This window comes from Impatiens glandulifera, chromosome 4 (genome assembly GCF_907164915.1).
Source record: "Impatiens glandulifera chromosome 4, dImpGla2.1, whole genome shotgun sequence".
In the NCBI taxonomy this organism is placed as follows: domain Eukaryota; kingdom Viridiplantae; phylum Streptophyta; class Magnoliopsida; order Ericales; family Balsaminaceae; genus Impatiens; species Impatiens glandulifera.
In genome coordinates, this window is record NC_061865.1 from 52,743,876 (window position 1) to 52,757,046 (window position 13,171).

The following is a 13,171-nucleotide window of genomic DNA, read 5'->3' on the forward strand; positions in this document are numbered from 1 at the left end:
TGATGCTTAATTTTAAAAGTGCCCGAATTGTCGGGTCGAGAGTTGTGGTTAATTTGGATATATATGTGAGAGTAAATGGATACTTAGGTCAGATTTTGGGTTGACTCACCCATAAATTTAAAACAGTTAAAAATAATATTAAAAATGCTATATGAATGTTTCGAACTTGTAAATTAACCAAACACGTACAACTCTTTAACTAAGTGTGATTGGGATGTGGTTTGTCGTTGAATAATAGGTCTGTATCAATTGAAAGTGGTTAAAAATATTAATCAAATATTTGATTGACCAAAGTGTGAGGTCACGATGTTAAATGTTAAAAATATGAATCAAATATTTGATTGACCAAAGTGAAAGTTTAAGGTTACGAGATAAGAGATTTATTCGGAAAAAATATGTGACAAGATAAATTATTTTACCAAAATGAATAAAATGTGGAATGAGAATGTTTTATTTTTTGTTTTAATATATTATTCGTGATTTATTAAAAATTTTAAACATTGAATATATATTAGAATTATTTTTGTTTAAATTTATTTTATTTATATTTTTATCCGTGCATATTAAAAGAATCGCCCTAGTTTCATTAGAGCATCCAATTATTTCCATAGTTTCGGTCAATTCCTTACTTTCACAGACATTATCAAATGAATAAGGCTACAACAGATCTATGAACTTGGATTTGATACCATATTCATCTTAATCTAATATTGAGAAGGAGGAGACAAAATATTGTATATTGCATTTCTTGAACAAACACTACAAAGTTTTGTATTATTAAGGCAAACAAATGGGCAAATGAGCTTACGACAAAAATCCCATATTCTATTATGTTAACTACACCATATGTTGCTATATTTGTCCTTTGTGTAGAACATTGTGAGATTTGATTTGTCAATTGGAGAATGATTCTCAACCAAACATTACTACTCAATATTTTCAAACTTCTCAAAAATCTGAACCATATCATTCTACTACTCAATGAGAATTGAGTAAGCTCTATTTACATTGGGAAATAGTAAATTATGAGGATTTGATTCCTTATATACATGAACATGTATAAACTTTCATTAAGCATATCAAAAACTGAATAAATCTGTTTGAAGATTCCTTGTTCATATTATTTTTGCAGCCTTACAAGTACATATTCAATAAAAAAGCAGTTCTCATTCAGATGAATAGTAAAAAAATTCAACCAAATTTTATAGAAAATAACTAATTAATAACATCACAACATAATTCGAAATATATGGTGGACCAATAGATGGCAAGAGTGCCGTAAAAAGATCGTGGGAAACTCCATCACAAAATCTTTTCGGATTACATGCTCTAAGGGTCGAACTCATCTTTTTGCGCAATCTCTGAAGTGTACTTCTGATGAAATGTATTTATTCTGGTGGATTTTTTTTACTTAATCATCATTATATTTACCCATTTTTATTAATCACATCACTTCATTTATTGATAAGAATATTAAAATACACTTTATTTTATTTTAAGTATTTATCATTATATATTAGTACATTTAAAGTCTTTTACCCAAAAAAAAAACTTACATCCTCAAAATTACCGACTATCAACATTTTTTATTTAAATAAATCAGAGTTTATTGAAATAATCTCTAACCAAACAAACATATTAATCAATTTTTTGGGGGAGAAGAATACAAATTTTACCCACCAAGTTGTAATTAGGTGTCAAATTTACTTATTAAGTATCCAAATTCTATTTTATTTATTTTCTTTGTTTAAAATAACGGAAATATTGAACGGCGTCAATTTTTTTGCCACATGTAATATCCCCTATTTTTAAAAAAAAATTGATATTACTTTATTTATTTTTTCATTCAAACAACTTATCTATTTTTTCTCTTTTTTTACCCCTTCACGACTCTCCATTATTTCTAACGTTTCCCTCTTTATCTAACCAATTAATAGAACAATTTTTATAATTAACCAATTAACAATAAAATTACTCATATTAGAGATGAAGAGACGAAGAAGGAAAAATTAAGCCTAGTTTGAATTGGGTTATTTAAAATTTAGAGGGAGAAAAAAAATAATGATGGTTGATGATTTTGAGGAGTTAGTATTATTTTTTTGTAAAAGATTTAAAAGGTATTGATATATATAAATAAAATAAAATAATAATAATTTGAAATAAATGATATTTTAGTATTTTGGTTAATGATTTGTGTGATGTAATAGATGATAAGGGAGTAAAATGATGTTTAATTTTGTTTGAGTTATGTAAAAAATTCAAACTGAACAAAGCCTTAGAAGAAAATGGAAAGTTGTGAGAAGTAATAAAGACAGAAAAAAATAATAAGGAAAGATTTTGATGTTTTGTTTGAATTGAAAAATAATTTAAGTGATGTCAATTTAAAAAAAATATAGGCGTGACAAAAAATTTGACGCCGTTTAACATTTCCGTTATTTTAAACAAATTTGACACATTTTGATAAATTAAAATATATAAATAGAATTTTGATACTTAGTAAGTAAATTTGACATTTTTTATATCAAACTTTGGTGGTAAAATTGACAATATTTTTTTTTTTTTTTTTTTTTTAAGATAAATAAGAGAATATGGTTAAAAGAAAAAATATATAAACTAAAAGAAAGTTTTTAAAAGTTAAACTTTGGTTGAGACTTGAGAAGCCCAACTAAAAAAAAATATATATAATTAAATATTACATTAATCATTTATATATATTTATTTAAATATAAATTATTTAAAACTAATAATATATAATTATACTAAAAAAATTATATTTATAAAATTAATTATATTTATTTATTTATTTGAAAAAATAATAACTTGTTTCTTAATTTATAAATATATATTTTTTAATATAATATTATAAAATCAAAATTATTTATAAACTCGTAAAATTATAAAATTTATAATTATAAATTTAAAATTATAAAAAATTAATTATAATTAGTTAATATAAAATCAGACTCTAAAACGTGTAAATTTTGTAAAGTGAAGTAAATTTATTTTTGTTTAAATTTAGAAAGTTAAATTTTGATATAATCATCATGTTAATTAAGTCCATTTTTAACCATATCATTAATAAAAAGATAAACACAAACAATTAAATTAAATAAATTTATCCAAATAACAAAATAGAACGCACCCGGTTAATAAAAACACGATTTGTTCATTACAACAACGTTTTGTTTGAAGGAAAAACAAATTCCTTTAATAATGTATTTGAAGGAAGCCACGTCATCTTGTTCAAAACGACACCGTTTCGTTCAATTTTCTTTGTTTCAAGGTACCTAAAACATCCCTCTTTTTTCTTCAATAATGGGTTGGGCTGGACAATTTGGGCTAAGCTTTCAACTCTGTCTCCCATATGTGAAAGAAAACAAAAAATTTGAGCCCAATTTATTTAAAGCCCTTTATTATTATTATTATTCTAAATTGATTTAATTTGTTTCCGTAAATAATTAAAACGAGATACGCTTTGAAACCAATTTGTAAAATTAATGGTCCCACATTAATTATTATTTTTGTAGTAAATATATTGTAACAAATAGAATAAATTGTGCATAAAATTGGATCAAAGTTTTAAATTTGTTTATTAAGTTGTAAAATTTTGTTTATATATATAAAGTTGACAAAATATGTCAAATTTATTAATTTAAATGAAAAAAAAGTTAAGGGCGTTAATTTCTTTTATGACGTGTAATTTTATTTTATAAATCCACGTCAGCCAATTTTTTAATCCAAATCATCTAAATTGAAAATAATTTTCCAATCGTTTAAACTCCAATTTACGTCTCTTCCACTAATTTTACACTCAATCATCTATCTACTCCATTTCCTCTCAATATAATACTAATCTCCATCACCCCTTCTTTAACCTTCCCCAATTCATCTACCACTTTAAAATAAATAATCAAAAGATATAAAATATGAACAAGATTACGAAGATGAAATGAAGAGATAAAACAATGAAAAAAAACATTTTTAACCTCTAACAAGCCAAAAAGCCAAAAGAGATGGTATAACATTCAGATTTCGAGTACTCTTTGTTCTTATTTGGAATAGAAGTTGTTTCTGATCTCTTAATCGAAGAATATAATGTTTAAAATGCCGATGAAGAAGAAGCGTTCTTCCAGATCCATTCCACATGCAGTAACTTTACCTAGATCCATTCCACATGCAGTAACTTTACCTTTCACATTTCCGCCCCCCGTTGAAGAAGATGAAACCATGTAAGAATTAGAAGAGTTAGACGATAACTAGCCAGCATGAATCCACTAAATATTTCACCGCATTTTACTCTTTCCTTATGTCTGGACCTCGATTTTGTTTTACCTTCTCTATGTGATTCAACTTGCCAGAGTGTACAGTCCCAAAAACCAGTAGACAACCGTTCGAAGAAATCGTTGAAAAACCTTAGATCTAAATCTAAATCTGGTTTCCGACGATTTCTTCGAACGATTGTCTACTGGTTTTGGGACTGTGCACTCTAGATCTAAATCCCACCAATCTAGATCTAAATCTGGACACTTTCCAATCTTTCAATCAAACGGAGTCGCATCTGGACTCTCGTTCTCCTCCATCACTTTAAAAATGTCCATCCTCTTGCGTCATCGGTAACAATGGAGTTAGACGAGAAGACAACGGGACAACTAATTATTCTTTATTTCTAATTACACAGATTGAAAACGGTGATTTGGATTAAAAAATTATATATTTAATAGCTGGCAGCTTACCTGGATTAAAATAAAAATTAATAATTAGATAGCTGTAAAATAGTTAAAGCTATTAATCTTTTTCGGTTAAATGAAATAAATTTGACACATTTTGTCAAGTTTATTTATACATAAATAAAATTTTACAGCTTAATAAAAAATTTGAAACATCTGTCCAACTTTATACACAAAATTGACATTGTCCCGAGAAACATTGAGATTAAAGTCTTTCGTCAAGTTAGTACAAAAATTCATGTACCACCTACCAATATCAAAATTATAGACAAGTAATTGTTTGAATTTTTTTAAATTTTAGTATATATACAAATGTACCGAAGTAATAGTTACATCTAATAAAATTATAAATAACTAAGTTTTAATTTTTTTTTTTCTTTCTGAAATTAGATTCTAAATATTATTAAATTCATTTCTTTCTCAACAAAAATTGAGGTTCAAACGCCCTATATATATATTTATTTATCTATCTAATCTTAGAACATTTATTTAATTATTTAAACATATTTGAATCATAACTCTCAATTTATTTATTTGTTTTTTTAACAAACTGAAGACTCAAATTTTTAGGTATATATATTCTATCACTTTTTTTCTTATTTTAATAGATATTTTTTAGATATTAACCTTACAATAGTCGTACCCATCTACATCATTAGAAGAAACATTGAACAATTGTTGTAAGTCTTCTTTTTGTAATTAATGCGTCTTCGTTTGAAGGATTCCAAGTCAAGTGAAGAAGAGAGGAATAGTGAACTGAAATACCTGTTTTTTTAAACTAAACCCTAAACCCAAATAAATGCAATCGACACTTATGAGCTAGCTAGCTCAGACTATCTTCTTCTTCTTTCTAGTCATATTTGATCAGTTAATGGGTTCTGTTCTAATCCCCTTTTCTTTTTCTCTCTTCTTCTTCCTTCTCTCTTATGATCTGGTTCTGTCAAATCCCTTTCTGAATATTCCAGTTCCACCAAACAACAGCAGAAATGAACGGACATGTCCACCAGAACAATATATCAGTTGCCGGGGCCATGATTATCTGCTCAAATTCCCTCTCAAAAACTTCCCCTATCCAGATACAAGATGCGGGTTATGGACCGTTGATTGCTCAGATCATGATGTCCCAACAATTCAGAATGCTCCGTATGATGAATATTCATTAGAAACTAAAGGAGATTCCTTCATCATCAATGACACACGTCTGGCTTCACTTATTTCCGACAAGGATGGTTGTGGCTTCGTTGAAGAATTTTTTACTTTTACAAGAACAGACACTTCTACAAACATAAGCATAGTCAACTACTCAATCTCCCCCAACATGACCGTTTTCAAATGCTCTGATCCACCTCAACAATTTCATTTTGTCGATCTCTGTCCAGATAATCTTGGTCTCTATTTCAACTATTCAGCTGAAGAGCTGATTCAACCGCCTCCCACCTGTTTCCCCATTGTTGTGCCCATTATGTCAGAAACAGAGATCAGAAGAAATACAAGCGATCTGTTTTCTCTCTTGGCTTCCCAATTCACTATTCAACTATATCTTTCAGAACCATGCTCAAATGAATGTCATCCTAATCCTAATCCTAATGCTAAAAAAAATGCAGATATAAAGAGGAGTAAGACTATCATTCTTGCAACAGGTAAATTATTAAATACATTTAATTAGCTGTTTTTTTTAGACAAATTGTTTTTTAGACAAATTAATGGTTCTTGCAGCTGTTTCCGTTGCTGTCATTGTCGTGGTTGTGGTTTCCATTCTTGTTCTAATCTTCTACTTCAACAAGAGAATATCCAGACTATTTTGGAAAAAGAATCAAACAGATAGCTACTTCAATGTCAAAACATTTTTAAAGAACTATGATTCCATTTCCCCAAAGAGATATACCCATTCTGATATCAAGAAAATGACCAATTCTTTTAAAGTGATATTAGGAAAAGGAGGTTATGGCTCAGTCTACAAAGGAAACTTACAAGATGGCACACCCGTGGCCGTGAAGATCTTAGAAAACTCTTCCAAACAGGGGACCGGAGAAGAGTTCATCAATGAGGTAGCGAGCATTGGCCGAACATCCCACATTAACGTTGTCACACTCCTCGGGTTTTGCTCCGAATACGATAATCCAAGGTCTCTTGTTTACGAGTTCATGCCTAATGGATCATTGGAAAAGTACATTAACGATAACTGCCAATTGGGTCGGGAAACCTTGTACAAGATTGTTTTGGGGATTGCTCGTGGACTAGAGTATCTACATAGAGGGTGTAATACACGAATATTACACTTGGATATTAAGCCACACAACATTCTTCTAGACACCAATTTTTGTCCAAAAATAGCTGACTTCGGGCTAGCTAAGGTTTGCTCGAAAGACAAGAGTGGTGTGTCTTTAAGTAGTCCAAAGGGGACATATGGGTATATTGCACCCGAGGTTTTTTCGAGAGCCTTTGGTGTTGTTTCGCTTAAGTCTGATGTTTATAGTTTTGGAATGATGATACTAGAGATGGTTGGAGGAGGAAGAAAGAACAATATTGAAGTGGATCACGAGCACACTACAAATGAAGTATACTTCCCCGATTCTATTTATCAACGGCTAGAAGTGGAAGAAGTGACAAATGTTTTTGAAGAGGGAAAAGGGATGGAGAGGAAGATGATAATTGTAGGTTTATGGTGCATACAAACCAATCCAAATCAACGACCATCGATGAGTCTGTAAAAATAATAACTAATGATTTATTAAACCGTTAATTAGTTAGTAACTGATTAGTTAGTTTGGTTGATTAGTTAATATTGAACTCCTATATAAGGGAGATATGTAATTGTTTGAATAACAATTTTTGATAATACAAATTTACATTTCCACTTCTCATTCTTCAAGATTTTAACATGGTATCAGAGCTCCAAGGTTAAGGATCTTGGAGGGTTTTCGCAGCCTCTACTAGTGGTCGGAGTAGCCATTAGTGGAGGGCTTTATTCTATATTTTATTATTCTAATAGAAGAAGAAAATGTATAGAGAGATTGTTTGGGTTTCTCTTGATTATAGTGTTTGGATGGGCATATCAAATAGCAAGTCCTCTTCCCAAAATCTGTGGTTCCAATGGAGGTCCACCCATCACAACAACCAGACTCAAGCTCAGAGATGAAAGACATCTTGCTTATCAAGAACATGATGCTTTCAAAATTATGCAATCAATTTCTTCTTCTGAAAATAAATGGAGGGTGGTAGCAAGTCTAAGAGAAAGGACGGTGAAAAGAAGAAATCAATTTCAAGGTCGATGAAGGCCGGTCTTCAGTTTCCGGTGGGTAGGATCGGCGGTTCTTGAAGCAAGGTCGTTATGGTAAGCGTGTTGGAAGAGGAGCTCCTGTTTACCTAGAAGCTGTTCTCGAGTATCTTGCAGCAGAGGTTCTTGAGTTGGCTGGGAATGCGACAACAACAGATAACAAGAAGAGTAGGATAACTCCAAGACATCTTCAATTGGCAGTGAGAAATGATGAAGAGCTTGGGAAGCTTCTGTTACAAACTGTAATTACAAATGATCCGACGAATATTATGAAGCCACGTGGATGCTAGAGGACAATTGGATGAACTATTTTAGGTTTAGTTATTAATTTCTCTTTTATCTGTAATAGCCCTTGAACTTACTTTACCTTTTCATTTTGGCCCTTGTCTGTTATGCCAGCTATCAATAAGTTGTAACTGAATCTATCTGGGTATTTATACTCGGTAGATTCCTCACATTAGGCATGTATGTTGAATGTAAGAGTTTTGACTCACTTTTCTATCTCTCATCTCCTTCATCAGTTATCCAGCGATCGTTCGCCAGCCTTCTTTCTCTCATCTCGATCTAAAAACGTATCAATTGGTATCAGAGCTTACGTTCCTCACGATGGTCGATATAGGACATCAATCGGAAAACAACTCCCTGCGTGCATCCATAGCTTCTATTAATGAAACTTTAGACAAGATGCGGAAATGGATGAAAAGTAAAGACGAAGAACAATCGCACTTACTATATAGTAAGGGAAGATCTGAACGTCAAGAAGATTCAGCTAAAGCATCCAGAATAGACACAGTAAGGGAAGACAATCTGGAAAATCTGCAAAAGAAGCTACAAGGTGAGACAGAATGTTGTATTCCTCGATTTGAAGGTGCTGATGTTCAAAAATGGATCATTAAAACAGAAGAGCATTTTAGATCTAATCAAACTCCTGCAGAAAATATGATTCAAATGGCAAAAGAGAAACTCATGGGAGAAACACGTAAGTGGTTTATCTCTTATATATTTTCTAGAAATGCAGGTATTGCCCTAACTTGGACGGAGTTCAAAAAAGCTATTCATAATCGTTATAATCCAACAATACAGTCAGAGAATACGTTAACAGAATCGCGAGCTAATGAAAAGGTTAGTGGAATTTATGCTGAATTTGAAAGTGAAAGGTTGGAATCAGATTTGAATCGACAACTATTTAGAGTTGAGAATTTAAACAAACAAGTTGAGCTCGTTTCAGATTTTCTGAGAGTAGATGAATCTGATATGCTTAATAGGGAACTAAATGTCCAACAAAAAGGAGAGAAAATTGTCATGCATAAGCTCAATCTTAACCTAGAGCTAAAACAGAAAACAATTGGCATTCTAAGGTGTTATGAGGACGAATACATCAATGAGGCAAAACTACCGGAGGTTAACTTTACTTACCAAAGTGATTTGATTGAAGCTGAATGTCAAACTATTATATTCGTTCAGAAGTTTTTTCAAGTGAGACATCGTCACAAAATGAAGCCGAAAAACAACAAACGAACTAGACGAAACAGCAGGATTAAATTGCAGCGATGGAGCCTTACAGTAGAGAAAGATGTTTGTTCAAAAGAGATGAAAACTTTGAAGGCTAAAGGACTTAGCCTAGAGACAAAGATTTGGGATCCATTTGAGAAGAAATAGGAATGAAGAGAGTGAAGATAATCGGATAACCCGCAAGAGATATGAAGAAGATGATTAGCTTGGAATTATTAGATCTAAATTTGAGGTTAAAAGGCAAAAGAAATGGTGAATGGTAGGGTCTATGTCGTGCTCAAGTGGTACTGCAGAAGAAATTGATACACTTACACGTCATGGAAATTGAACGAGGGCAGAGAAATTGATAGCAGCAGGGCAGGGGATTTGACAACACAAGCTAGCTGTCAATTTAGGGCATCATATATTTTTAATGTTATTTTGTTTAGCTTTGTAGGCTAGTGACTCCATTTTGAGGGCTTATTTGAAATTAAAACAATTTTAGCCGAAGAACAGATTGTTACATGAATTCGCCGGGACGTCGAATTTCAGATGGAGAAGGTATTGTTACAAACTGTAATTACAAATGATCCGACGAATATTATGAAGCCACGTGGATGCTAGAGGACAATTGGATGAACTATTTTAGGTTTAGTTATTAATTTCTCTTTTATCTGTAATAGCCCTTGAACTTACTTTACCTTTTCATTTTGGCCCTTGTCTGTTATGCCAGCTATCAATAAGTTGTAACTGAATCTATCTGGGTATTTATACTCGGTAGATTCCTCACATTAGGCATGTATGTTGAATGTAAGAGTTTTGACTCACTTTTCTATCTCTCATCTCCTTCATCAGTTATCCAGCGATCGTTCGCCAGCCTTCTTTCTCTCATCTCGATCTAAAAACGTATCAGCTTCTTTTTCCAATTACTATTGGCGTTATTTATTTTATTTGCTGGAAAAGTTCCATCGGAAGTTGAATCATTCACCGGAACTTATGGAATAAATTATGGTAGAATTGCAAACAACATTCCTTCTCCTGATGAAGTCGTTAAGCTTCTTCGGTCTGTCAAGATTAAGAACGTAAGAATATACGATGCTGATCATAGCGTTTTGAAAGCTTATAGTAAAACAGGACTTGAAATAGTTGTTGGACTTCCAAATGGAAACTTGAAAGATATGAATTCAAACCCTGATCATGCCTTAACCTGGGTTAAAGATAATGTATTAGCATTCCTTCCAGATACCCATATTTAGGGATGGCAATGGGGCGGTTCGGGGCGGGGAATGCAATTACCATCCCCGCACCGTTTTAATTTCGGGGATTTTTTTAATACCATCCCCGCCCCGTTCGGTTTTTTTTCGGTTTCGGGGAATCCCGCGGGGCACCGCTATTAATTTTTATTTTAAAAAAAATAAATAAAAATTATACAATAAAATTATATAAACGAATTTTTTAATATAATATATATTGTAATATATTAAAATTTTATATTATTATAAAGAAATAATTTTAATACTCTTATAAAATATAGTAAATAATTAAATATATTGGTGATTTAATATATTTAATTATGTTTATGGTATTCGGGGCAGAATCGGGGTGAAAACGGGGTGAAATCGGGTCGGGTCGGGGCGGGGGACACAAATACCATCCCCGTCCCATCCTCGTTCGGTTTCGGGGAAAAACCGTCCCAAACGGGGCAATTCGGTTCGGTTTTCGCGGGGCGGTTTCAAATTGCCATCCTTACCCATATTCGTGGGATTGCAATTGGAAATGAAGTTCTTGGTGGAGCAGATCAATCTCTTTGGGAAGTATTGTTAGGTGCTGCGAAGAACATTCATAACGCTACGAAAACCCTTAAAATCGACGATGTAATTCAGATAACAACAGCCCATTCGATGGCGGTTTTCAATAACTCGTATCCACCTTCTTCTTGCACATTCAATGACAATATCATACAATACATGAAACCGTTCTTGGAATTCTTTTCCAATAACGGCGCTCCATTTTGTCTAAATGCTTATCCTTTTCTGGCATACATGGATAACCCGAATGATATTGACATAAATTATGCGCGTTTTCAGACAACAGATGGTATCTATGATGAGAAAACTAAACTCCATTATGATAATATGCTTGATGCCATAACTGATGCAGCTTATACTGCTTTGGAGAATGCTGAATTCAGAAAAATGGAAGTTATAGTTACTGAAACTGGTTGGGCTTCTCATTGCGATCAAAACGAAGCTGCTGCGAATGGAACTAATGCTAAAATCTACAATTATAATTTGCGGAAAAGACTGGCAAAAAGAAAAGGAACACCTTTGAGACCGAAAAAAGATGAATTGGGTAATGCGGAGAAAACTGTAAAAGGTCTTGAGATGATGAAGGAAGAGCTTAAAGCAGAAATATCGGCATCAAAGCTAATAGAATCGGAGGCAAAACAGAAGTTATTGGAAGTTTCAAAGAAGGGTTGGAAGAAGAAGAAGAACTCGGAGAAACAGAAAGAGAACAACCGAATTGGAGTAGCAGTGGGCAATGACGGCTGCTTCTGCTGCTTTAGACCATTGGTCATCATCAAACCATCATACGATTTTCTGCTTTTCAGTGGAGATATCAATCTGTTTGTCAATCTTGAAGGTGAAATTGATCTCCTTATCTTCGCCATTGTGGTACTAGCAGCAGATTGAAAATTTAGATGATGATGGCTTGAGAGAATTCTTGCCCATGTTTATGGAAGGTCTCGTGGGGGAGATAGAGAGTGATGGGCTTCTTATCTTAGCCGTCTTCTTAATCAAGATGAAGATGAATCAAACTTGTAATGTTTATCAACAGGTACTGAAACATCCCAAGTACAACTCAATCCCTTTGGTAGGATTACCAGATTGCCGGCGCCGAATTCCACCGCATCTGTTTCCGACAACCCTTTTTGGACTGCAACCATATCCAGGGTATTCAATTTATTGTTGATCATGAAAATCAAGTTGAAAACGAAAGCTGCAAAGGTTGAAAACTTGTAGCTAATAAAGAAAAGACAATTCATACTAATTGTTGTGGATTGGACTAACGAAGATTGAGCTATCTATATTGGATAGCTGGAAAAAAAATGAGCTTGCTGAATTAAGCTTTCTCGGCTGTCTATGTTGGGTAGCTGGAAAAAAAAATGGAGCTCCTGAATTGGGTTTGCTCGGCTGTCTAAATTGGATAGCTAAAAAAAATTGAAGTTTGCTGAATTGGACTTACTTAAGACGATGACTGCATGATCGTAGTTTGATGTTTCATCGACTTGTTTTGTCAAGGTGAAACTTTGTTTTTACTACGTTTCTCCTTGAAGGGAGGATGTAAAAATAATAACTAATGATTTATTAAACCGTTAATTAGTTAGTAACTGATTAGTTAGTTTGGTTGATTAGTTAATATTGAACTCCTATATAAGGGAGATATGTAATTGTTTGAATAACAACTTTCGATAATACAAGTTTACATTTCCACTTCTCATTCTTCAAGATTTTAACAGAGTCGAGTGGTGGAGATGTTGGAGGGAAGCTTGGATTCATTGCATGTGCCTCCCAAGCCTTACTTGTCCACACCATCTCTCCCAATAGAAGACAGAGATTCTTCATCTTCCCAAATGTCATGATAAGAATATAAGTAGTGTTTGTAAATTGGATGT

General features: G+C 32.6%; 2 protein-coding genes across 2 annotated transcripts; both read left to right on the forward strand.

Moving 5' to 3' along the window:
* Nucleotides 1–5,586: 5,586 nt before the first annotated feature.
* Nucleotides 5,587–13,171, forward strand: LOC124937082 (LEAF RUST 10 DISEASE-RESISTANCE LOCUS RECEPTOR-LIKE PROTEIN KINASE-like 2.3). Its single transcript, XM_047477595.1, has 3 exons — nt 5,587–6,367; nt 6,444–7,433; nt 13,020–13,171. Exons 1-3 carry the CDS (start codon nt 5,599–5,601, stop codon nt 13,136–13,138), a joined length of 1,878 nt encoding a protein of 625 aa, XP_047333551.1. The 5' UTR covers nt 5,587–5,598; the 3' UTR covers nt 13,139–13,171.
* LOC124936489 (glucan endo-1,3-beta-glucosidase 14-like) lies at nt 11,232–12,188 on the forward strand (the record flags this gene model as incomplete). Its single annotated transcript, XM_047476992.1, has 1 exon — nt 11,232–12,188. A coding segment is annotated over one exon (957 nt), but the record flags the coding sequence as incomplete, so codon positions are not given.